General features: G+C 37.0%; 2 protein-coding genes and 1 long non-coding RNA gene across 3 annotated transcripts; 2 read left to right on the forward strand and 1 right to left on the reverse strand.

The window, feature by feature from the left end:
- Positions 1–2,840: 2,840 nt before the first annotated feature.
- On the forward strand, positions 2,841–4,764 carry LOC128211171 (uncharacterized). Its single transcript, XM_052915625.1, has one exon. The coding sequence runs from the start codon at positions 3,283–3,285 to the stop codon at positions 4,651–4,653; it is 1,371 nt and encodes a 456-aa protein (XP_052771585.1). The 5' UTR covers positions 2,841–3,282; the 3' UTR covers positions 4,654–4,764.
- Positions 4,765–7,704: 2,940 nt separating this feature from the next.
- On the forward strand, positions 7,705–23,850 carry LOC128212483 (dye-decolorizing peroxidase YfeX-like). The gene is made up of 10 exons (XM_052917966.1): positions 7,705–7,834; positions 8,099–8,165; positions 12,532–12,612; positions 14,164–14,262; positions 15,025–15,097; positions 16,393–16,554; positions 18,380–18,453; positions 19,256–19,304; positions 22,365–22,460; positions 22,926–23,850. Exons 2-10 carry the CDS (start codon positions 8,139–8,141, stop codon positions 23,177–23,179), a joined length of 915 nt encoding a protein of 304 aa, XP_052773926.1. The 5' UTR covers positions 7,705–7,834; positions 8,099–8,138; the 3' UTR covers positions 23,180–23,850.
- LOC128212484 (uncharacterized) lies at positions 23,605–25,926 on the reverse strand. Its single transcript, XR_008257463.1, has 2 exons — positions 25,448–25,926; positions 23,605–25,098 (listed from the first exon to the last, which is right to left on the reverse strand). It is a non-coding gene; the product is annotated as an uncharacterized LOC128212484 (long non-coding RNA).
- Between the last annotated feature and the right edge of the window lie 1,532 nt (positions 25,927–27,458).

Consider the following 27,458-nt stretch of genomic DNA (forward strand, 5'->3'; position numbering starts at 1 on the left):
TATATATATATATATATATATATATATATATATATTAATATATATATTAACCTGTTTGAATGACTATATCAATATGGTAATATATACAGGATCTTTTTTTCTAGAGAAATGTTTGGTATGAAAGTTTACTCTTTTATAAACTTTTATCATGTGTTATAAAATTGTATTCATTCATTGATCATTGCAAATGGAATGTTGATAAGATTGCTTGCAAACTGTACCAGGTAGAGATAACATGTTTGATTTAAGGCTGCACTGCACTCTCACAGATGGACTGAATTGACAACTTTTTCTATTTTTTGCATTCGGATGAGCCAATTTCAGGGTAAATGTCTGAGAAGCAGTGATATTAGACTGCTTTATACAAAGAATCAGATTGCAGTGTTTCATATTTGTTCGGAAATTGATGTTTAATGCCATAAAAAAGCTTTTAGCCACAAAACTTCAATATTGGAACATAAATATTAAAAACTTGGATCTGATATTTTGTCACCTGGCCCCAATTTCTCGAAACTTCTTATGTCCATTATAGTTTAATTAGCTTAAGAAGTTTCGAGAAAATGGGACCAGTTTTATATCACTGATTTCCAGATATTTACACAAAGACTGGTTTATTCCAAGACAAAAAAATAAAAAAGCTGTCAAAACAGTCAATCTGTAAGAGTGCAGCTTTAAGGTTGTCCCTCCAATATTAATACCAAAAATTGCTACTGGTAAAGTTTCATTGCAAAGTTACAAAATGTTGTGTTTGAATATTTTTAAAGTTTTAACCACCAGTTTTTTATATAGACATTCTGGGTTTTTTTAAAAATAGAATTAATATAATTGCTTTATAATCTCAGTAAAATCTTGTTTTGTAAACTCCCTTTGATATATCCTATCATAATAGTAGTGGCATTATGGTGTTATTCAAAAAATTGTTATTTATACAAAAATAACTGTTTATTAATATAAATTAAACATAGCAATGATCTCGTTGCTAATTTTAAAACGCACTAAAACATCTATGCATCCTAATAAAGGATGGCTTACCTTTAAGGGCAATAGCCTGCAAGGTCACTGTGTCATAAGCATTTGAAGCAGGGCCTCAATTCATTAAAGTATCATGGTTTCAATAAAGGAGTCAAGGCGTTTCTTGCTTTCTACTCTAAAATCTTAAGAGACATCACCATGGCAACATGTTGTGAGTGCTTAAGTTCTTCCAGTTTCTTCTCTAGGATTGGGCATATTAAAATCGCACCGTCCGTCCGTCCGTCCGTGTGTCCGGCTCAATAACTCGTGTCCGGGCTGTAACATTTCCCTTGTATGGACAGATTTTAAAATAACTTGCCACATGTGTTCCACATACCAAGACGACGTGTCGCGTGCAAGACCCGTGTCCCTACCTCTAAGGTCAAGGTCACACTTAGTATTTATTCAAAATGGAGTGCTGCATATAGGACATAGAGTATAGGTTGTCGTGTCCGGGCTGTAACTTTCCCTTGTATGGACAGATTTTAAAATAACTTGCCACATGTGTTCCACATACCAAGACGATGTGTCGCGTGCAAGACCCGTGTACTTACATCTAAGGTCAAGGTCACACTTAGTGTTTATTCACAGTGGAGTGTTGCATATAAGGACATAGAGTATAGGTTGTCATGTCCGTGCTGTAACTTTCCCTTGTAAGGACATAATTTAAAAATAACCTCCACATGTGTTCCACATACCAAGACGACGTGTCGCGTGCAAGAACCGTGTCCCTACCTCTAAGGTCAAGGTCACACTTAGTGTTTATTCACAATGGAGTACTGCATATAAGGACATAGAGTGTAGGTTGTCGTGTTCGGGCTGTTACTTTCCCTTGTATGGACAGATTTTGAAATAACTTGCCACATGTGTTCCACATACCAAGACGACGTGTCGCGTGCAAGACCCGTGTCCCTACCGCTAAGGTCAAGGTCACACTTAGGTGTTAATTCACAACGGAAGCTGCATATAAGGACATAGAGTATAAATTGTCGTGTCCGGGCTGTAACTTTCCCTTGTATGGACAGATTTTAAAATAACTTGCCACATGTGTTCCACATACCAAGACGACGTGTCGCATGCAAGACCCGTGTCCCTACATCTAGGGTCAAGGTCACACTTAGTGTTTATATACAATGGAGTGTTGCATATAAGGACATAACAGTGTAGGTTGTCAAGTATGGGTGGTATTTTTTTGTGCTTATAGGCAATTTAAAATAACTTGCCATATGTATTTGACATGTAAAGGCAAAATCAACTTTTCATGTACTGACCTTGTTCATAGGTCAATGTCACATTCGGGGGCATTCGTCACATACTGTGACAGCTCTTGTTTTATATTTTATGTTAGATCTGAATTAATTGAATTGTTAAAAAAAATATTGGTTTGAAAAACTCTCCGAAAATAAAGCAGAGATAAAAGTACCATGTGACTGTGTTATATCATGCTCGAACAGTTTGTTTACCCATTATTTTAAAAACTACTTCAATACTTTATTTAATATCTGTACGTATGTACATGTATTATTTTATAGATTATTACATTGATTTTTTTTCACATATCAAATATGTGTTGTTTATTATTGAAGGAACCAAATACATCAGCCTTGTTTATATTTATTTCTACAGGATTTTGTACATTTATTTCTTTAGCCGTGTAAACATTGATTTCGTAATATACATAATGTACGTTGTTTTTTGTTTACATTAATGCACTTAAGAATTAAATTTGAATGAACAAAAGTCCCTAGTAACTTATATTTGAGCGATAAAACAAAGGAGGATTATGGTATCAACATGAACGTCCTGAACATCCGAAATCGTCGGTTTGTTTTCCACAAGTAACACATGGTGTTGTTATTTGTTCTTGTCCCTGGCTTGAGCCAGATGTCGCAGTAACAGGCGTCGAGGTTTGTGTTCTATCTTAAAGACGGCTTAAGAAAGTGGTCGTTTGTTCATTGATTTACCAGGAAAAAAACTATATTGTCCCATAACATGTACTCTCTTTTCTACACAGCTTTTAGTTTTGGGAAGTGTGTAGCAAAATAGGATTGTATTGGTATTAATAAAGGCGGCAAAGTAAAAGTCACGTGGCTTCCTGTTTTCTCATTATAATGGATGCTGATTTAAAATCATACACAATATACATGTGTTATAGTGAAAAGACAATGCTTTGCGGCGTGATAAAAACAGCAGTATAAGCATTCCAGCAAAGCCGATGATTTTAACGTGACATAAAAGGGCTACTTGCTGTCTAGTGTTACCGTGATAACCATGACCAGAGATCGTTTTGAGCTCCTGCCCGACAGTAAATCTCCGGTAGAGGACCAGTGCTGTAGACATCTACGTACAGTGTTCAGCACCCATCCGTGTCTGTACTGCTTCGTGTTTATAGCCATATTGGTCCTTGACCTCGCGGAATGCACCAACGATTGGCTGTTCTTGAAAGATATTCTATTTTTAGAACAAGGTCTCGTGTATGGACCACCAAGGCGACTGGTTGTCATGGTGCTAGTTTTGACCACAGCCATTGGTTCATTAGCAATTGTTTTCGAGATTTTCAACATCTCGCGAGAGTTTATCACCGGCACACCCTGGGTTGACCTTGACCTTTGCTCGGCTATTGTCGTCTGGTTAGATGAGGTACCAACACTAACAGTGAATTTCATTATTAGCTTATGCCATAACGAACCCATAAGTTACTTTCAGCTAATCAAGGCGCTAATTGTAATCGTTTCTGTTGTTTTAAGAGTGGTTATCCCTCTAATTCGGACGTACTTGGAGAAAAAGTCGACCGTGCATTCGACGCCAAAGTTTCGAAAAACAATTTACAAGGGCGTGAATACGATTGGTTTGTGCGTTGCGTTGTCCGGGGCGTCGGCAGTGTTTATCTTTACGCATGTTATGGCCGCCGACGAAGGCAAGCTTCAGTTCCGGATGCCGGATGAGATATGGGGCGGCCAGTTTGCTTACGACCAATACTTCAAGAATGTCGGCGTATTTTATCAACATGAAGGTTTGGTTGGAGAAAACGATGAAAACTACTGGCTTAAACTTGCAAACATTGAGGAATTCTTAGACATGGATACTGTCCATGTAAAACTGTCTTACACCAAACAAGCTGGACGCATTGATAAGTTAGTGTTGCATAGCTACAATAGTTCTGCTGAACGCTACCGTGAATGTTACATTTGGATAAATGAGGACTATGCCTATACGAAATGCACATTCGATCTAATACCAGAGAATTCCAACCAAGAAAAAGTGACATTCAGATTCAATTTTCTCAGACCGCAGCTACACCTCATTCTTGGGGATATATCTTTTAATGCTAAATACCAAAGGAGCAATATTTGCTATAGTTTATTCGGAAATGACACTAAACTCCTTTTAAACGAAACTGGAAACGATGAACCTACTCAGATGGGTCGTCTGCTTTATTTGAAGTTGGATACTAATCTACTCTCCTCTCACCGGCTCGTGCTGTGGTCACAGAGCGCGAACCAAACGACAAATTACCGTTTGTTCAACACGAGTCACGTGCTTTTGGGAGCTGAAGAGATTTGGCATACGGGCCTGTACGGGTGTGAGTGTACGGGAAAACGGGGCCCAACCTTTGATGGAACTTTGACTGTATCCTGCTGACATGTTTTACTTACTTGCAAATTTGTAAATTAAACTATTAAATAACACTAAAGTTCCATTAACATGATAATTGTGATCACTAGTGGATTTGAAATTGTACAATTCTAGACTAAAAATACCCCCCCCCCCCCCCCCCCACCTTCCCCATACACAGATTCGAACCATATATACATTGTATTTCGGTTTAGCGGCATGGGGCATATGTACAAAAGTCGCGCCCTTTTTAACGCCAAATCCTGGACCCATCCCTGGTCGGAGTGATGTTCTTAATTATAAAATCTTGGTCAATCTCTAGTAAGGACCATGAGGTGGAACTAGGTCAGTTGGTCGTTCGAGATGTATTTACTATATGAGTGTCGTACAACTTGGTCAGAATGGACTATATATGATCTAGGTCAGTTTTGAACGACTTGTCTGAATCAAGTGTCATTGGTCGTTTCTGATGCAACAATACGCTTGTAGGTCAAATATTACTGTACAAAAAAAGGGAAAATCTAGCGGAACCACATTTTTAACCAGTCCGTATGAGACTTTTTTTATTATCTTTGTGAACTAAAATAGGTCACACTGTAAAACATTCGAACACCATTGTAAACATTGTATTGGCCATATTTTCTTCATGAAACTAAGAGTTAAGTCCTTCGAAGTTAAAGGTCATGTTAAATATTTGATATTTTTAGGTCACAAGGTCAAACGTTCGAAATTCTCGTTACATTATAGAAGCCACATTCGATTAGGGGTCATTTGATATAGGGTTTTAAAGTAAGCCACTATGACAAACATAAAAACACTGTTAACACTCTAGCTGTCACATTTTCTACTCAAGAAAGTACCTTAGAATGGTCATTTTTTGACATCTATACCAAGTTTGATAACGTCATGATTTTTCATGAGCCAGCTCAAAGACATGCTAAGTACACTTTGCATACGACAGGGGACGTAACTGTGATTATATATATTGAAGTTTAGAGTGTCACTCTTATTCAAAATCAATACATACACATGTATAACAAACAAAAATTTTGAGTGATAAACCTTTAGCTACTTACTATATAATGCATTTATAGAATTTTTTTACTGATAACAATATTGTTACCATGTATTTAATAGTTGAACACGCGAAAATGTTAAAATGATTATTGAGTGCTTAAAGATTTACTGTGCTCTACTATCGTCTCATAAGGTAGAAATACCGTGTTTTATGCACCTTTCTTTCAAATTAAACTCGGCATCCTTCTTAAGAATCGTTGTTTTCGACATTTATTCATCTTTTTTGGTATATTAAAACAATCGTATTAATTGTGTTAAATCTTATTTGGGAGTAAGAGTGCATCTTTACGCATTCAGATAACAGTTCAATAGTTGATCTAAGATGTTAATAGGCTGTAAAGCATGCGATTCGAAGATGTATAAAATAACTGCAGTTTAAATTTGTTGTATGTCTATCTAGTATTTCAAAATATAAAAGACGATAAGACAGATCTGAGTTGTAACGACTATAGATATTCGTTTTAAGTCCCCCAAAGTTTTTTTTTTATGTGTAAACACCGTATTCGTTGCACGTTACATTTAACCACTCGTCATTATGACTGAATATTTACATATATATGTAAATTGACATTCGGAGCTTCTCGGTCATTTTTATCGAGTTTTCGAGAAAAATGGCCGAGGAGTTCCGAATGGTAAATTGAAAGTGATATTACAGCTGTACTCACAGATTTACCGTTCTGACAACCTTTTTAATCCCCCGCCACGGAGTGGGAGGGGATTTTAGGAATGCACTGTCCGTCTGTCAGTCTGTCTGTCTGTCTGTTTGTCCGTAACATTTCGTGTCCGGGCTATAACTACTTATGCATTGATGGATTACCAAATGTTGTCCTCATTGAGACAATGTGCAGTGACGTTGAGCCGGGTCCATACCTCAAAGGTCAAGGTCACATGAGACATTAAAAGGTCAGAGTAAACATGCTCGTGTCCGCGCTATAACCTACTAATGCATTGATGGATTGGCATATTACTTGATACACATGTTGTCCTTATTGAGACAATGTTCAGTGACCTTGACCCGGGTCCATACCTCAAAGGTCAAGGTCACATAAGACATTTAAAGGTCAGAGTACACACGCTCGTGTCCGCGCTATAACCTACTAATGCATTGATGGAATGGCATATTACTTGGTACACATGTTGTCCTTATTGAGACGATGTGCAGTGACCTTGACCTGGGTCCATACCTCAAAGGTCAAGATCACACGAGACATTTAAAGGTCAGAGTACACACGCTCGTGTCCGCGCTATAACTTACTTATGCATTGATGGATTACCATATTACTTCATCGAAAATACTTAAGGCTTGCTATTTCATCGATGTTATAAATCAAGTACTCATATTCCTTCTTTTTTTAACCCAACTAACCTTGTCATTGATCTTACCTACACTACACACAATATGAATAACTTTAACAAATATCCTTTTATAATATGTTCATATATCCAAGAATATTTAGGTTACCGATCAAACAACTTGTATTTCCTATATTCCCACTCTTGACCAGTGGTAGTGTACAATTTTGGTCAGATTCAACGCACCAGTCAGGTTGCGAGAAAACAAAATATACTAAAACAACGGCGGGGGATATAGCTGTCCTTTGGACTGCCTTGTATTTTTTGTCTTGGAATGAGCCAATGTTTGCATAAATATAAGACTGCTTAAAAGAACAGATCGCAGTTTCTCATATTTGCGTTAAACAATTGTCGCTTTATGTCTATAATGATACTAACGCTTTAAGAAACATCCATAAAACATCAGTATTTGAACATAAATATGAAAACCTGCGATCTGATTTTTTTGTCAGCAGTCTTATATCACTGGTTTCCATGGATTTTCGCAAAAAATGGCTCATTTCTAGACAAAAAATATAATAAAACAGTTGTTGAATCTGTGAGAGTGCCACATGAAAACATCTTACTTTCGCGCCTATTTATTCAACAAGTGTATGGAAACACATGTTTTAGTTTTGGCCTATCGATGTACTTTTGTTTTATATATTACCTTGGCTTGCCTCATACTGTGGGAGGTTTGTATCCGCTTCGTCGAGTCAACCGTTGAGTGGCGTATTGATATTCAGACGGCCTTTCTCAGCTGAGTAAAACTCGTTCATTTATGGAATATTTATAAACGGTATGCTTTTTCTCGATATTTTCTTTATTAATAATATATATATTTAACCCTTATTGCGATAGGATTGATTTTAGATTATAGAAAAAAAAAATATATATACTTAAAACTTATGTAATTGTAACACATTTTAAGCATCTGTATTGTATTGTTTCTGTTTATGGTATATTAATTGTGACATAAGCTCAAGCGAATGTTCAAGTTCAGTGTATACGCAATCATTATTGCAATCTGATGAATACTTCTAAAACGAGCATTTTGTAACAGGCTCTTGTCGCTGAAAACATATAACGGAAAAAGCGTTACCATGGCACCACCCACGGAACAACCAACGGTATGTGATATCTTAGCTTATATTCAGATTTAAGCCACATTAGATGCGCTTTTGATGTATTAAAATATTTAATAAAATTTGAAATGAAATTATTACATTTTTTTATTCATTTAAAGGTTCGATTTATACTTGATCAATATTCAACTGATATGCTTCAATAACAGAGAATCTATTTTCATGATAATACATGTGCACTCTCATATTCAGTTTGTCGTCTGCATAATAAACGTGTGGAATTGAATTTCATTGAAATTGCACGATACTTAGTTATCTCCTTGTTTTAAACGTAATGTTAACACTAACTCTATAAAGGATTGGAATACACTATAACTAGATAAAAGGGTAACCGGTGACAGCGGGATTCGAACCTGCGTCCCCTATAGTTTGGACACGATGATTTAACCGCTAGGCCAATGAGGCATCTGGGTAACTTAGTGAAATGCTTCGAAGTTTTAACAAAGATTATCTTAAATACCCTCTAGTTCAATAATAGTTATGTATATGCCTTTATAATTTTGATTTTTTTCTTGCTTTAAGTCGAGCACTTGCAATGACCGATACATACGTACGGAATTGGTCCGGGCTGTATCTTGACCATGTATTATATAATTTCAAAAAAATAACACACTTGCAAGGATGAGATGGCGTTTCGTGCACAAGATCCATATCTGCTAGTCAAAGTCACATGTTGAAATGATCCTTGTCCTGGCTGTATCTTGACCATGCATTATAGGAATTAAAAACAACATTGCCATGAAGGTAAACTATGAGGTGGTGGCTTGATGCACACTAGACCCAGGTCTGTACCTCAAAGATCAAGGTCAATGTTAGAGGTCAAATGTTGAAATGATCCTCGTCAGGGCATTATATTCAACATGCATTAAATGTTTTCAAACAGAATGCTTGGAAGGTTCACCGTGACGAGGTGATCAGCACCTTAAAGGTCAAGGCCACATCTAGAGGTCAAAATTTGACCTCAAAGGTCAAGGTTAGAGGTCAACGGTTGAAATGATCCTTGCTCGTATTGTTCAACTATTGCCCTTAAATAGAAGAGCATGATATAATATATGTGTCAAATGTTGTTATTGAAATGGACTCGACATGTTACCAGTTGGCGTCTAGTTTCATGTTACCAGTTGGCGTCTAGTTTCATGTTACCAGTTGGCGTCTAGTTTCATGTTACCAGTTGGCGTCTAGTTTCATGTTACCAGTTGGCGTCTAGTTTCATGTTACCAGTTGGCGTCTAGTTTCATGTTACCAGTTGGCGTCTAGTTTCATGTTTTTGAGTATAAAAACATCCCGAAATTTAACTCATGAAAAACTAATGGTTTCACTAAGTTGAAAAAATGAAAAGATTCTTAATGAGTACGGCCAGATGACGTATTGTGAATTAAATATATAATAATAATAATTCAAATCCCTAGTGTAATGTACCATCAATGATACAGTTCATTTTTATATCTTTATAATATGTAAAACGATCCTTACGTGAATTAAACACGTATAATCATGTACCGTGTAAAACTGGTGTAAAGTTGGGACATTTATATGAATCATACGACATTCTCTACATGTAGGCAACACCATTCTCATTTACGATATATAAAATTCTTGATAGCGACTGTGGCTCTAAAACTTAATAAAATATGAGGGTTTGCTGCTTTTAAGTCATAGTTAAAGGTAGTTAGTATGTAACAAAATGGTTCCATCATGTCTTTTGTGTAAGTACATACTTACAACCTTTAATGTCTTCAGTGGTCTACAGTTTATTTTGTAAACTCCCCACTAAGTGGGCCAGCCACTGTTGATATCTACCAATTCAACTGATTTCAATAAAAAAAAGGTTGACTGCTGATTTACTGAAAGAAATGTTTTGCAAAATTGAAGTATACTGCCTCCGTAGACAAAATAATATGTTGACCACTAACATTTCTTCATGTTATTTATGCCTGCGTCAGGAAATTACTTCTGTCTTTATTAAAGGGAAATTTGTTGCATGATATATTGTCAGTATTTTTAAAAAGACATGCTTGCCCATTTAGAGTACGATTTGTATTGTTATTTACTAATTTATGGTCAGTTGAATAACTTCCCCCCCGCAAAACGATGCTTTAGGGTAATCCATTCATAAAAATCCTACTGGTCAAGTTTCATTTTACAGTGACGAAGTGTTAATTTCTTAAAGTTTTCACTGAAAGCGTTTTTGTTTATATACATTATGTTCTTTCATTCGGAACTCCTCGGCCATTTTATCGAAAACAACCTCGGATGTATGCCGGTACATCTGTTGAAGTAGTTCGTAAAATTTTGAATTATATCATTAGTTAAATGTAGTGTTTTAGAGTTGTATTTATTGATCTAAGTTTGAATTTATTGTCATTGAATTGTATTATAGCAAACATGATGAAGAATCCCAAGAGTTAAGTCACAAAGTTTAACTGCTAAATAAAATTACTACGCGATCTACTTGCAGCGGACTTAAACGTACCACTTTTTGAGTGTGTAAACCATCCAAATACATCCGAGGTTGTTTTCGATAAAATGGCCGAGGAGCTCCGAATGTATGTTCTTTAAGAAACAAATAAGTACACTTGCTAGAATACAATCCTAGAAAAATGTACGTTATTACCTCCCTTTAATATATCATTTTATAACAGAAGCATCATCATGGCGTTCGTTATTCAAAAAAATGAGTCCATGCAAAAGTAATATTATTGGTAATCAGCCCCTTTTAAATATAGAAATAATATTTATGTTAATATTTAAAATGCATCTTCGCATTCAAATGATAGATGGTCTACTTAAAAGGGATTATGAATAAAAAAAATGGACTCGCTTATGTGTTTTCTTGGTAAGGCATCTGAAACACTTATTCTATCACCATTTTACTCTATGATATCGAAATTGCAGGAAAAAATAAATACAATTACAGTATATAAAGGTAGTTTGGTTTTAGTGGGGTACAAACTCAAGCCAGTAAAGTCAAGAAACAATAATAGAAAGACGTCGCCTTCACCATTAGGCCACCATGAATTATACAAAAAAAGAAGATATTTTGACCTTTTAAAAGTCACGTGATAATGTCAATTAACCAATCACGCAGCTGGGAATCGCTCATTGTCGTTATGTACGCGTATGAAAATTATCGTCTTTTAAAGACGATATTTTAGCAAATATCAACATGTTCAAGGATTCAAGCTTTCGGTATATTAGTTTTAAGTTAGCACTTCTTATGGTTGGCCACACTTTATTTCGTCAAACCAAAAGTGCATTTCCAAAACATGAATGAGTCCCTTCAAGATAACCGGATATTTCAATAAATTGGCATTTGTCCAAGTTCCTTATCGGGAATGAAAAAAAACATTTCCAATAGTTTGCAGTCCTTTCATAACATCGAACTTTCCGCGATATCTTTTCTGCACGTACGTGCGCATAATTCATTGAAACAATGTGATAAGACACATAACTGTACATAAATGCATACACTGCACCTAATTCCTGTTTAAACATCGTCCAGGATGTAAGCTGAATGCCCTGTAGCTGTTTGATTATGTTCTGTCACGTCAACCTACGTGTGCACATTTTTAACATTGTTTAGCTGACGTTATGAGTCTGCCTTTTTTGTCTAGAAATATAATTATACATACATGTAATATTAAACCTGTATTAAGAACACCTGAATACCTGAGAAATATCATCATTTTAAGACTCTGTCGATCGATTTGACAATACAGTCGAAACTCGCCATGTCGATCTCTGTTATCTCAATTTTCTGGTTATGTCGGGGTTTTTTCGAATATGTTGGGCGTATTTAAAGACATGTTTTGTATGTCTTAAAAAATGTTAGTGAATAAGTATAGTTTATAAATGATAATTGATTGTTTTAATGTAAGGCGGCCGTATTTTTTACCGAGTAACTTGTATTTCATGAGTTTCTTTGCCACGAGTCTTGATGCAATAATAACTTGGTGTTCACGAGGTGAACTATATGGCCATCTTATAATGAAACATCCCATTTTTCTGTTCATCATATGCCTAAAAAGGTGCAAAATGAGAGATTTTTTTTTAAGAGTAAAGCGCCCCAAATTATATGCGAACGTACTGTCAGTTGAAATTGTGTCCCGGCTGTGTGCGCGCTAACGTTTGTTTAGAAATAAAACCGAGCTCAAATTTCAAAACAGTGAAAAATATCATATTGTTATTTTCCTGGTTGAAGTTAAAGATATACCGAAATATGAACCCAAAAAGAGAAAATGAATAACGATACTATCTTTTTTGTTTAATGGCCAAAAAATAAATAAATAGGGTCGAGTATAAAAAAATAGGGTAGGTATTATATTATGATATATTTTTGCTACGATTCCAGGTCGTGTCGGGAACGAAGGAGCACGCGTTGTATCTATGGATCGTTCTCCATGGCAACGCGAATGCCAAAGAGGTTGCCAAGGTGAGGCCAGTAGATACAGAGACATCTTGGTTTAAACAGTATTTATTTATATGTTGTTGATATATCAGCATATAACAAGTATACAAGAAAAAGAAAAGGGAAAAAGATTGAAGAGATAGCTTAGAAATAATATTAAGACTTCTCTCATTCAGAGACATCTTGCTGAAATGTTCTCGTATTGTACACAATGTACAAGACCTAGGCCGTTTCCTCAACTTTCAAAGGAACGGGATTTTGTTGAAAGCCTCTCCTATGAACGAAATTGCTCCTCTCCTAGGAACTAGGAACGAAATTGCTCCTCTCCTAGGAACGAAATTGCTCCTCTCCTAGGAACGAAATTGCTCCTCTCCTAGGAACGAAATTGCTCCTCTCCTAGGAACTAGGAACGAAATTGCTCCTCTCCTAGGAACGAAATTGCTCCTCTCCTAGGAACTAGGAACGAAATTGCTCCTCTTCTAGGAACTAGGAACGAAATTGCTCCTCTTCTAGGAACTAGGAACGAAATTGCTCCTCTTCTAGGAACTAGGAACGAAATTGCTCCTCTCCTAGGAACGAAATTGCTCCTCTCCTAGGAACTAGGAACGAAATTGCTCCTCTCCTAGGAACGAAATTGCTCCTCTCCTAGGAACTAGGAACGAAATTGCTCCTCTCCTAGGAACGAAATTGCTCCTCTCCTAGGAACGAAATTGCTCCTCTTCTAGGAACTAGGAACGAAATTGCTCCTCTTCTAGGAACTAGGAACGAAATTGCTCCTCTCCTAGGAACGAAATTGCTCCTCTCCTAGGAACTAGGAACGAAATTGCTCCTCTCCTAGGAACGAAATTGCTCCTCTCCTAGGAACGAAATTGCTCCTCTTCTAGGAACTAGGAACGAAATTGCTCCTCTCCTAGGAACTAGGAACGAAATTGCTCCTCTTCTAGGAACTAGGAACGAAATTGCTCCTACTATGAGTCTTTATGAAGCGGCGCCTTACTCTTGATTAGTTAAAACTTTTTACAACGGTTGTGAAACAAGTAATTACAACATTGCACGCATAATACTCACTCTCGCTGGTACGGTGTTGCGCAAGAATGTGGTCTGGTCTTGTTGGAAAAACCGGAGTAACTGAAGGAAATCCGCTTCTCCGGTAGTGTGACCTAAAACCAAACCCAATTGCGCCAAGGCTGGGAATCGAACCCAGGGCGCCTTGGTGAGCCAACAACACAACTTATTATTGTAACTGCATTACTAGAACATTTATAATTATAACGATTGTGTTTTTCAAAAAGATGCTAATCAACATTTGCTCAATCTTGAACTTCCAATCATTGACGTATACAGTCGAACCCCATTGGCTCGATATCGCTTGGCTCGATTTCCTCGTTGGCTCGAACTGGATGTTAAGAACCGATTTCATTTTACTCTGTGTAATCATTCCAGATTGGCTCGATATTTGCGAGACTCGAATCATTTTGGGCGGCCCCGGGGATATCGAGCCAATGGGTTTCGACTTAGAAAAATACAATATTTGAATACATTTATATGATTTAATATGTCCATTTCGTCTTTCAGGCTTGTCAGAGCCTGCAGGCTTGTGTTAAGGAGGCGAAGGGCAAGGACAGCGTCGATCTTGTTGCAGGGGTAGCCCTGGGACCAGACTTCTACAAGAAGGTTTGTAATTGGTGATTGGTAATAGTAAATCGATTTTCACAATGACTAACGATTAAAGATGCTAAAGAGTCCCTAAGTGTCCATGTCAATAAAATGTTTCAGTACGTTTAAATATAGATAGTTATGTAGAAGTTTTATTCTGAAGTCAAAATGGAAAATTATCTCTTTTTTTTTGCTATTATCACGGCGACTAGCGCTTTAAGATTCACATAAAGCGTGCTTTATACAGCTAAAATATTTGTGCATGAGACAGTATCGTTAAAAAATGCTTTAGTGTCTCTCATTGATCAAAGAACAAAGACAAAATGCTTGTTTAATCTTTAAATATGTTATCTGATTCAAGTTTATGTCCACTAGCGGATCAAGAGCGGGTGGGGCGCACCCAGCGCCCCAATTAATCGTCCAAGTTCAGTTCTTTTTATTTTAATGAAGGAAAAATAAGGTAATAAAATACGCTCAAAATGCTGCATTTCGAATATGCAATTGTAGAACTTTCTTCTCCGAGTGCCCCAACTCCCTGTCAACACTTACAACCAATTATATTTTGGTTCTGAGGAAGGGGCGCTATAAAAAGGTTACGCCCTAAATAACGCCCCCCCCCCCCCCTCTAACGTCAAACTCTGGAACCGTCCCTGATGTCTAACTAAAAGCACGCGGTATAAACATATAGATTAGAAGACAAACACTAGATGGGCGAGATGCGGAAGTGTTACAGTGTTAATTGCTTTGTTCCGACATATTTCTGTGTTTGCTACATTTCAGCTCGGTAAATCTGCAAAAAAAGATTTCTGCTATAAGGAGAGGTGTGGTGAAAAGGGGAAGCTACCCAAATCAGGTAAACATTAAACATGGTTCTTAAAGGCGCACAATATAGGCCGATGCAAAAAAATAATATTTTATTTTAATGCATTACCATAATTCATTTTACTTTAATTTAATATCAAACAAAGAAAGCCTATGATTTGTGTACAAATAAAAGGGTATTACTAGCCTTTATAAAAAAGATTTTTAATCATTAGCTTCGTGGCCAAATAAATCCCCAGTTAAAAGGCGCCAAAAGGTCGCTAATATTTTTTTTATCTTTTAACTTGCTTGGTTTTGGTAAAATGAGTTAAACATGAAAATGCATAAAAATGGAATCAGTTCCCTCATTTAAACATATTGGCATCTTCCCCATATGCATTCTAAACGTAAATTATGCCGTCATAGCCAACGAAACTTATTGATGACAATATAAACCATCAGTGTTTACGCACATGCCTCCGCAAATTAGGTCGACGGACGGATTTCGATATAATTATTTAGGAAGCTCTGACGAAAACTACCGCAAAATTTAGTTTCCATTTATTATAAGTCCCTTAATTGTGTTTTTGTGAGGTGCGTACGGGTTTGGCTGTGCACACCGACTAGTAAACAGGAATTCGTGCCAATACTAAATAAGTTGTTTATTTTTTCTTTCCTAAAACAATTATTTCGGCAGCCTAATATATTTTCAAAAATAAGATTATAAGTATCTTCCATGGCAGAGAGTGTTAGATAGGATCATTCCGACCCGAGCGTAGGGTGTTTTGCGGAAACACGGTAAACCTCGTTTCCTGTGCGAGGGTCGGGATAAACCTATCTTACACGAGCGGCTATGGTAGATGCTTTTTCTCCAATCTCAGATAAACAAAATTAAATAAAAATGTATTTCTTTTCTATAACTCTGTTGTGCTTAGTGAAAATAATTGCGTACGGATATGCGATAATTCGTGGTTGTCATGGATATTCGCGCAGTGATTCAGAGTATATAAATGGTCTGATCGGTCTTTAAATAGTTCTAAGAAGATTGAAGCATTATTTCTTGAAAAGTGCGTGAAAACTGTTTTCTGGTGACATTTGAAGCGAGAAATAATTAACTAGCGTTCTAAATATTGCCATAAGACAAGGTTGGGAGAAAAAGCATCTACCATAGCCGCTCGTGTAATATGGGTTTATCCCGACCCTCTCACATGAAACGAGGTTTACCGAGTTTCCGCAAAACACCCTACGCTCGGGTCGGACTGAACTTTTCTTACACTTTCGGCCATGGAAGATACTTATAATCGTTTTTGAAGAGGTGAGCTGTTATTTGTTTGTCCCTGTCTGTAGCTGGAGACGTCTTCGTGCATGGCAAATGTGACAGTCAGGGGAAGCTGTTCAAGCTGTGCCGCACGTTCCTGGCGCGAATGCCCGCCGGAAGTATCAAGGAGTACGAGGACGTATATGGCTTCGTGTACGAGAGCGGACGGGACCTGTCGGGGTTCATTGATGGTACGTTTTAAAATAAAATAAAGCATTTGCCCCCAACATCTCAAAACATCTTAAACACCACCGGTTTAAGTGTTGTATTTCATTTAGCAATTTTCTAGTGTATACTTAATAATTTTACATAACAAAAATAGTTAATCAGTGTTGCATTTGCAATAATTTCTTTCCTTATTCTCAAAACTCTTTCAAATGAGAAATTTACACAAATTATATTAACAAAAAAGTGAGCTAAGCTTGATCCTGTTATAAGGAACTTCAGCCTTTTTTATAAATTCGGGGCTAATAGTTCCGGCTAATCCGAAAGTTAGCATTTAAGCTCGTCCTTTTTATTTAACCAAATATCAAGTTATTGCCGTAGTGTTGATGCCGTCGTGTGTATTCGCCAAAAAATAACTAGACAACTGTTCAAGATATACGGCAGAAACATTGTTCATAACAATATGACAATTTGTTCAAATGAAGAAAAACTTTAGACTTCTCAGCCGCTTCGAGCGCTTACCAACCTTCGGACATGACAAAAATCATCGATAAAAGATGCCTTATAGTATGATTTCTTCAATGTGTTTCAATTTCTTCCAAACTTCTTTCGTTCTCACAGATTTACCGTTTGGACAACTTTTTATATTTTTTTCGTCTTGGGACGAGCCAATTGTTGCGTAAACACATGCAAACCAGTAATAAAAGACTGCTGACAAAAGATCAGATCGCAGATTTTTATATTTCCGTTCGAAAATGAATGTTTTATGGCTAAATGCGTTACTGACGGTTTAAGAAAAATGCATAAAACAACAATTTTTTAACTTAAATGTGAAAATTTGCGATCTGATAAATAAAGATGTAAAAACGTTAAATCGGTGAGAGTGCAGCCTAAAAAGGTTTGTCACGGCTGCTGTTTTACCAAAATCAATGTACGACAGATTTGGGGAAAAAATGCCACTGCATTGAACAAAATATAATTTTGAACACTAAGTCAAGTATAGATGATTACTTAATACATTGTAACAACACGACGTGATATGAAGGCATCCTCTCCTATTTAACAACCCTTTAACATGAACTCCTCATTTAATTATTAAACTAAATACGAGGTAGCTTTTCAATCGATAGAAACCTGATACATTATTATCATGACTGTCTGAGCAAGTTTTCGAGATGGAAAAAAACTCCTTTTTCAAATCAAAGGTTTTCTTAATGGATTTTAATTACTCAATTATTTTGATACACCTTTGTCAGCAAACTTTAAATGTTTTACCTGCCAACAGACTTGTACTGAAGAGAACAACAAGCGGATTGACACGCTTGTCCGTTTTTCTACGTTGATGATTCATATATATGCTTAATTCAATGATTAAACATCTGTTAGAAAGAGCTCTTTTGTGTATGTCTATTTAATAATGTGACAGAAAATTCTCTTTTCTGCCGATAGTAAGAGCAACGTTATTAAAAATGGAATAACAGTCGAAACCCGTTCGCTCGATATCGCTTGGCTCGATATCCTCAATTGCTTGTTCTTGTTGTTAAGGGCCGGTTTTAGCTCACTTTATGTAAGCATTCCCGCTTGGCTCGATATTTGGTATGTCCTTTTGTATGTATATTGGCCGGTCCTCGGGATATTGAGCCAACGGCTACCGACTGTATTTTAGGCTTGGATTTACACAATTCTGTTGAAATGAGTTTATGTGTCTTGTTGTTTGGTCTTTATTGATAACAGTTAGTAAACTACCTTAGTTTAAATAAAGTTTTCAAAAAAAGGATAACATATTGTGTGTTTCTTTAACTTAACCCTGAAAGACAATACGAACAAGTACATTTTCTGACCGTGTTCCAGGGACGGCCAATGCCAAAGAAGACGGACACAGACGGGAAGTTGCCATAGAGAAAGAGACAGGCGGCAGCTACCTGGTACGTACAGAATCATAACGTCGGACGTATGCCGGTATAAATGAAGAAGTAGTTCGTAAACTTTTGAAAAAATGATCAAGAGTCAAAAGACTAAAGTCATTAAGTTTAACTGCTAAATTGAAATAACTACGCGATCTACTTGCAGAGTAGTTAAATTTAAAGATTTCTGACATTGTAACCGTCCATATACATCCAAGGTTGGTACTTAAAATACACATATATAAACCATGCTCATGGCGGATCCGTGGTCTTGTGGTAAGAAACTTGACGGTCAATCCAGGGATCGTAGGATCGATCCCCGCCTCAGCACTAACACAAATAACCTTATTCCGTTAATGACGTTAAACGGCTTTCAAATGAGCCAGTGTTATTCGCTGGTGCACATTTAAAACAGAGTAGCTCTAGTCAGGGTAACATCCTTGCACGATGGCCCACAACATAACAAGACTAATACTTTGGGTCCCACGCCGATGGATGAATTTCCCGGTGACATCGTTAAATAAGCGTACAAGCCCACGCTCTAAAATTCATATAATGGTCGCGCTTGTGCACAGATGAAAAGAGACGAGAAATACAAGTAGCTTCTTGGTACAAATGAACGGCTTGGATTCTATATATTTCCATTGAATGTTAAACATTCAAAGTGGAATCTTCTAAGAATACCTTCTTATGTGGCTATTTAAGACAAGCTTAAATGTAATTGTTATCCATTTTTGCTAGAAATTTGCAGTTTTCATAACCAATGATCGATAGGTTTGCTGTAGTTTTTTTTATTTAATTGTAATCCCTTTTTCGTTTGCAGATAACACAGATATGGAAACACGACTTCGACAAGATAACCAAAACAAACAGTATGTTTTCCTTTTATGGCCTTCCACAATACGAAGAGGGCGGGGAAAGCTTAAATGTAAACATGTCAAATTTTAGTTTTTGATTAGTTGGAGATACTCTATTTTTCAAGGGTAGATCATATCTCCCTTGCAACATGTTCTGAATAAATATCATGTTAACCAGGATTTTATCGAAATCCGTGCTATTGCAATGAGGATGTCTTTAAAAATGGTGGGCAGGCACACGTGCCGCCCGGGCGTCGAACTTTCCACTAAACAACCTAAGCTAGGAGTGACGTAGTGGTGATATATAGCAAGCTTATGTGAAGACGTGCCTGGGATTTTTGGGGTTTGCGGGGTCAAGGTCACTATAACTAAAATAGAAAAAAGGTTTCCGCTGTAAGACTTGAGTGTTAGGAGTGACGTATTGTGATGAAACTTAGTATGTGTGGACTGTCCTATGGATTGCACTTTGGTTATGTGCGTTTAAGGTCAAGGTCATTGTTACTATTATTAGAAAAATGGTTTTAATTCAATAACTTTATTTCGGAGTGACATATTGTGATGAAACTTGGAATGTAGGAAGTTTACGCGGATACATACTATGGAATTGCACTTGGAGTATGTGAGGTCATGGTCAAGGTCACTATAAGTCAAAATAGAAAAAAAAACGGTTTCCGGCCAAAAACAATAGTAAGGAGAAATGTGATGAAACTTGCCATATGGCAAGTTAATATGGAGAATAACCTTGACTCGCAATTGGGTTAGGTGGGGTCAATGTCAAGGTCACTTTAACTAAACATAGAAAAACGGTTTTCGCTAAATAATTTAAGTTAGGAGTGACGTATGATGATGAGTCTAGGCATGTGTAGTAAGCGCATGTGCCCAAGTAACATGAGATTGCATTTTGGGATTGTTGGGGTCAAGATCAATGGCAGGTTTCTGCGCATAAAGGTTAGTTAGAAATGACAGTTGAAGAAGTAATTCGGTGTGTAGTAGACGTCATGAGGACATTTGCTGTCAACAATCTCTTATTACTTTTTCATGATATCTTTGCAAATAAGAAAGATATTGAAAAACGAGTGACTTAAATTCAATTCCTGGTAACACATTGTATATGCAACGTACAAGCAATCAGCACAAAGCCACAGCAGTTTGTCGTTTGGATGATGCTAAACATTTTGAAAAAAGCAACAACAAAAAACAACAACATTTGTTTGTAGAACTTCTACAATGTTTTGAGTGCCTTTTGAGCAAAAAAAAATATGTTAAATTTATTTTTTCGTATGATTTGTCAACAACTACGATATGCATGAAAATGTGTGTTTATAATGCTTGCTTATATATACTGAACGAAACTTAAAATTGTATTTTGGTCTTTTAAACCGTCTTATACATTGTGGCGATTTAATCTATGAACAACTGTCTTCTATAATTTGTATGTACACTATGGTTACTCTAATTAAAACGGTCTGTTGACAGGAACAATCAGTATAATATAAGATGCGAAAACAGTTGTATAGACTTCCTTAATGTGTATTCTTCATACTTGTACTTTGATCAAAACTGTAAAAATCATACAATTAATACGAAACCATTATCTTCAAGGGCAAGAATTATCCTAACATATATGTAGGAAGTAAGTTGATCTGTTGAAAGACTAAATCGTGACTATATAACTCTATAGGCACTTTCCCTACAGCGGATTTCTCCAAAGTTGGCAATGTGGGATAAGACTTAAGCCCTGCCAATGGGCACCGGTTGATCCTTTTACTATCGTACTGGGAGTGGTTATCCATCAAACGGCTGAGAAGATTGGCTTGGATAGGATCCCGATTAATGTCACTTAAATGTTAGGGTTTGCCCTACATTTTCAGCCAATCAGGGGCGTTTTAAATGTTGAGTTTCTTATTTGTGAATAATCTTTACTAGTTGCTAAAGACGACTCTTCATGATTAGGTAAATTGCTATAAATGCGCATGCGCATATAACCACGCCTACCAAGGCGCAATTGCAGTGTCGACGTTGATTTAAATGAACAAAGAATATCGGGGGTGGGGGTGAGTGAGGAGTAAAGTGCTTGACAAGTCTTATGACAGGCGCACGGCTTAACGCTAATTTAAATGAAAGTCCATTCACTGGGCTCCGGTCCCTTAGGTAATTTATTCACGTAAAACTTACTTAAAAAACTCTCTAAAATATACCTAAAATGGTTTCAAGGTCTGGAGTTGTGTTTTAATTCTTATATTTTTTATTCAAGAAGATTAAAACTGTCATACTCGGGTAAAACTCATGTCAGTTCTTTCCCCCGGCAGCCCTGTCATACTCGGGCAAAGTAATGGCAGTTCTTTTCCCCGGCAGCCCTGTCATACTCGGGCAAAGTAATGTCAGTTCTTTCCCCCGGCAGCCCTGTCATACTCGGGCAAAGTAATGGCAGTTCTTTTCCCCGGCAGCCCTGTCATACTCGGGCAGGGAAATGTCAGTTCTTTTCCCCGCCAGCCCTGTCATACTCGGGCAAAGAAATGTCAGTTCTTTCCCCCGCCAGCCCTGTCATACTCGGGCAGAGAAATGTCAGTTCTTTCCCCCGCCAGCCCTGTCATACTCGGGCAGGGAAATGTCAGTTCTTTCCCCCGGCAGCCCTGTCATACTCGGGCAGGGAAATGTCAGTTCTTTTCCCCGCCAGCCCTGTCATACTCGGGCAAAGTAATGTCAGTTCTTTTCCCCGCCAGCCCTGTCATACTCGGGCAAAGTAATGTCAGTTCTTTCCCCCGGCAGCCCTGTCATACTCGGGCAGAGAAATGTCAGTTTTTTTCCCCGGCAGCCCTGTCATACTCGGGCAAAGTAATGTCAGTTCTTTTCCCCGCCAGCCCTGTCATACTCGGGCAAAGAAATGTCAGTTCTTTACCCCGCCAGTCCTGTCATACTCGGGCAGGGAAATGTCAGTTCTTTCCCCCGGCAGCCCTGTCATACTCGGGCAAAGTAATGTCAGTTCATTCCCCCCGGCAGCCTTACTATATGAGTATGGAGCGGGATTCTCAACCCTCGACCTACAATTACTGTCTGTGTGTCTGTTTATTATAGCGGAGCAACTAGAGGCGTTTGTGGGCCGGAAGATGGCGGACAGCGCAGAGATCAAGGACAAGGCCATCACCTCCCACGTTGCCCGGATGAAGGGACGTAAGTATATCGTTCATTCATATGATAAATGGATAGTAACGGAATGGATCGGCCGTGGTAATCCGAGAATGTACATATTTGTGTTTTTATACTAGTCGTCAATTACGGATATCCGATCTTATAGCGCGTAGCTTGTGCCAAATTGGGATTACGCAGATCGATGACGGACAACATATTAACCCCTTCACCCCTACCCCTCTTTAGTTTTTATTTCAAATTCGGTTTTCTTTGATATGACAAAAAATCAACATGTCAAAGTATCATTACGCAACTGCGTATTTGCGTACAGTCAGCTACGCGCCCCTTTAATTGGGATTTCCAATCTACTTTTTTAACACGTACGTCATCTATGAACACATTTTAGTTATTTTGTGTGGCAAATTATCTCGGTCTACTAACAAGGTCGCAAATGTCAATGCTTTGAAATTCATCAATAAGTATGCATTTTTAATATTTTTTCTACAGACAAAGAGTTCAACAAGCCGGGAAAGTTTCAGATCGTCCGTCAGTCTCAGCCGTTCGGCAACGTGAGCGGGGTAGGGGGACTATTTTTTATCGCGTATGCAGCGTCGCCTGAGAACTTAAACTTTATGCTGGATGGAATGTTCCGCTTGTCGGACGGAGGGGGGAACACCCACGACGCCATTATGGAGATCAGCACCAACACCAAGGGCACGTACTGGTATGTCCCCTCCCAGGCGGAACTAAAAGCCGTCTAGCGGACGAACATTCGGATAACACTCGGTTAATTATAAACCAACACGGAAAGTGCAGAAAAGACAAACGAAAAAAAAAACAACAACAAGATTCTTCCGCTTGTTCTTTGGAAAGACCTTATAAGTATTGTTTATACTCGTAAAATAAGTATCGGTATTTAAGAGGTCACCAAAACGTTATGTGAATCATCCTTTCATCGGTGGGAATAAATTATTTTTTCATACATTTTGATCAATATATTTATTTAATGTTTGTTTTCATCTTAATATGGAAAATATAATTATATAATATACATATTTTTACGCTCTTTTCTTGCCAGAATGTATCAGTATGCTTGTGTCTAGCTTGTATTCTTTACATTAAAACCAGATTATTTTTCATACTTGTATTTAATAATAAATTGAAGGGAAACTTAAGTAAGAAGTAATTGAATATTAACCATTTATTATTTTGTTAAGAAAGAGATACAATGCATGACAATATTTAAATTTGATGAATATTAAAGCTTTCTAACTTACGGTGTTACAATAAATATGTTATTCTTCAATCAAATTGGAATTGTGTATTTCAAAGCATGAAATCCACAATAGAATCTCAATCATAAAAGTAACAATCATGTTTTCTTTACAAACAATACATGACACTTATAAAAAATACAGTATGCTAACACGAATTTAGTCTTTGTTATTTTATTAGCCGCCCTAGTCCTAATGTTGCAAAAACTGCAATAGAATTCCCACACACTGAATGTTTTTAATGTATTCCCAAAATCGATGTTTGGTTTTGAATGTGGTGCGCTAATATATTCCAAAAATGCATTGTGGTGCCTTAGTATATTCCAAAAGTCAATGTTTGATATTCGATGTTGTGCGCTAGTATATTCCAAAATGCATTGTGGTGCCTAAGTATATTCCAAAAGTCAATGTTTGGTCTTTGATGTGGTGCGCTAGTATATTCAAAAATGCAATGTGGTGCCTAAGTATATTCCAAAAGTCAATGGTTGGCCTTCATTGTGGTGCCTTAGTATATTCCAAAAGTCAACGGTTGGCCTTCATTGAGGTACCTTAGTATTTTCCAAAAGTCAATGGTTGGCCTTTATTATGACTGGCTGGTATATTCCAAAAGTCAATGGGTGGCCTTCGTTGTGGTGCCTAAATATATTCCAAAAGACAATGGTTGGTCTTTATTGTGGTAGGCTGGTGTATTCCAAAAGTCAATGGTTGGCTTTTATTGTGGTGGGCTGGTGTATTCCAAAAGTCAATGGTTGGCTTTTATTGTGGTGGGCTGGTGTATTCCAAAAGGCAATGCTTGGTCTTTATTGTGGTGGGCTGGTGTATTCCAAAAGTCAAAGGTTGATCTTTATTGTGGTGGGCTGGTATATTCCAAAAGTCAATGCTTGGTCTTTATTGTGGTGGGCTGGTATGTTCCAAAAGTCAATGCTTGGTCTTTATTGTGGTGGGCTGGTATATTCCAAAAGTCAATGCTTGGTCTTTATTGTGGAGGGCTGGTATATTCCAAAAGTCAATGATTGGTCTTTATTGTGGTGGGCTGGTATATTCCAATAGTAAATGCATGGTTGGTATTCATTGTGGTGCGCTAGTATATTCCAAAATTCATTGTGGTGCGCTAGTATATTCCAAAATTCATTGTGATGCGCTAATATATTCCAAAATTCATTGTGACGCGCTAATATATTCCAAAATTCATTGTGGGGCGCTTGTATATTCCAAAATCCATTGTGGTGCGCTAGTATTTCCAAAAATCTATGGTTGGTCTTCATTGTGGACTGGTGCGCTAGTATTTCTCAAAATCTTCATCGTTGGGCGATATCTCGCTCAAATCTTCTTTTTGTGAAATAGTGCAAAGGTATTTCTGATCAAACGCTCTACTTGACCCCCTCCCGGATCAAATACCATCGGCTCTGAAAAAAAATCACCGTCAAATTATGTATACAGTAAAACGCCATTTTATTGACTAAAAAGTCAATTCAAATATACTCTTTTAGCGATGAATATATATGTGGATGGTCATGTATGCGTAATTTCAATAAATGCTATAGAGCTTGGAAAAATCACTTTAATGTTTTCAAGTTGTTTACATTCACATTATTGGAATGCATATAATTATTTTAACCATTTAAGTACCATGTGGAAACGTAATAAAACAATAAAAAGTAGTGGGTGTGGCGAGAATTAAATATAACTTATTCGAATAAAAGACATGTGCACATATACAAATGATTATAGTCTGTACACTCGAATAATACATACCGTAAGAACAACTGAATAGTTTTATTAAATTTCCATGTAGTGTTATTAAATTGTAAGCATCCATTCCGTTCGCCAATAGACCACGAGACTAGTCCGTCAACGAAGGTCAAACTGTTAGTAACCCAATCGTCAGTACTCGGCTATCTCCGACAAACTCGGAAGATAAGCCGAGAGTGTTCCGATTACGTTCGACGCTCAAAGGAATAGGTGTGTGCAACGTATTCGTGGAATAGGGAGTACAAAAATAATTGTTTGTTTTTGTGACCTCGAACAGCATAATGTGCGCAGGGAAGTGGGGGGGGGGGGGGGTTAAATTGAGAGCGTCACCTTTGACTTGAGCCCCCCCCCCATAACCGAAGGTTTAAATTTTGGTTTAAATGTTAGCAGGGGGATTTTGAGGGTATTCCAAAAATATAATCCGAAAAGGTGCATTTAGGGCGTACACATGTACTTTATTACTATTTTTCTCCTATATTGAATTGTAAATTAAACTTTTAACGACCCCCCCCCCCAACGCACACAAACCTGGAGCCGCTAGTGCCCACTGTCGTTGCTTATCAATCTTTAAAACAACCATTAACCCGTAATTTTTTTTTTCAGGGCCTTACATAGTCTAAAATAATAGACGTGTTTTACGAGATTCTTCCAATCCCTAACGTGAAGGATTTGCCATATCAAAAATCGTACAAAAATTCCGCCAACGTACAATTATTTGGACCAGGCCTTACCTAACCAAAGTTGTAAATGCCCTCATTGGCTAATGCTAAGCCGGAAGAATTTACTTTAACTAAGGGATTCCAAAAAGGTGACGGCATGGCTAGATAATTACATTTTCTGATTAAAGTTACCTTTGTCAATACACGTATTGATAACTATCTCATTCCGAGAAGTCGATATTTGAACCGGTTCTGTTTGGAATACAATTCATGAATTTTCGTTTCGATTTCGACCGCATGATAATCGCTGATAATGATATAGTGAATTAAAAAAAATGCGCAGCGTCCGGCATGAGATAAAAGGACTTCGATGAATTAACAAAAACACACACACTTATTTTATAGGAACATGTACATGCATTGTGCCGGCATGTTATGTCACAATACAAGGTCACTGCGTCTTAAAATAGTGTATACATGTATGTTTGCAATAGTGCATGTTGTTACAGACACAACATATACTATTGGCACCTTTGGTCGCCATTAGTATTAATTTAAAGACATCGCTGGCTTGCTCAGAGCATGCACAACATGATAAAAATATTCGTATGATCAAATTGCATATCGTTATATTATGCTTGCAGATATGATTGACCCAAATTCCTGGACTGTATGTTCTAATTAAAGTTAGAAATAATTAAAACAGAATAATACTTATATTTTGTTTCATTTTTCATTTTACGAAATACAGTATTCAAATCAACCGCAAATCGAGCGGCTCACCTTGCTGTAAAGGGTTTTTCCAACATGGGTAATCCCCTATTTGTAGCGGATGTAGTAAGGCAGACATATTTCATATAAATTTACTACATCCAATAAAAATCATTGTTATATAATGCATCATGTGACAAATTTGTTTGAGGCTCGGCAAAGATTTGTTTTTTTTTAATAAAATTTCCACGTATCGGTTTTAATGTGGTCAGTGGGGTTTTGGGGTTTCCCTGAAAAAATGTTTGGCTAAATTGATATGAAATTTTGGAATTTGTTCTATGAAAAGGATATGATAAAGTTTACGTGGACAATTTGGATTGATATAAATCTATTTTTAGTTTATTTATTTTTATTTATTTATTTATTTATTTATTTATTTATTTATTTATTTATTTATTTATTTATTTATTTATTTATTTATTTATTTATTTATTTATTATTATTATTATTATTTTTTACAATTTATTTATTTATTTAAACTTATTTTTTCAAACTAATTAATTAATTTATTAATTAATTAATTAATTTATTTATTTATGGGGATTACATCCTCAAACCGTGGTGGCGGCGGTGTGTGTGTGTGT

This window comes from Mya arenaria, chromosome 12, assembly GCF_026914265.1.
Source record: "Mya arenaria isolate MELC-2E11 chromosome 12, ASM2691426v1".
Lineage (NCBI taxonomy): Eukaryota > Metazoa > Mollusca > Bivalvia > Myida > Myidae > Mya > Mya arenaria.

Bases quoted from the DNA above. Each gene is read 5' to 3' on its own strand.
- LOC128212483 (XM_052917966.1), top strand. From the start codon at position 8,139: ATGGCACCACCCACGGAACAACCAACG. The intron at 14,263-15,024 runs GTTTGTAATTGG...GCTACATTTCAG, and splicing joins GACCAGACTTCTACAAGAAG to CTCGGTAAATCTGCAAAAAA. The intron at 18,454-19,255 runs GTACGTACAGAA...TTTCGTTTGCAG, and splicing joins AGACAGGCGGCAGCTACCTG to ATAACACAGATATGGAAACA.
- LOC128211171 (XM_052915625.1), top strand. From the start codon at position 3,283: ATGACCAGAGATCGTTTTGAGCTCCTGCCCGACAGTAAATCTCCGGTA.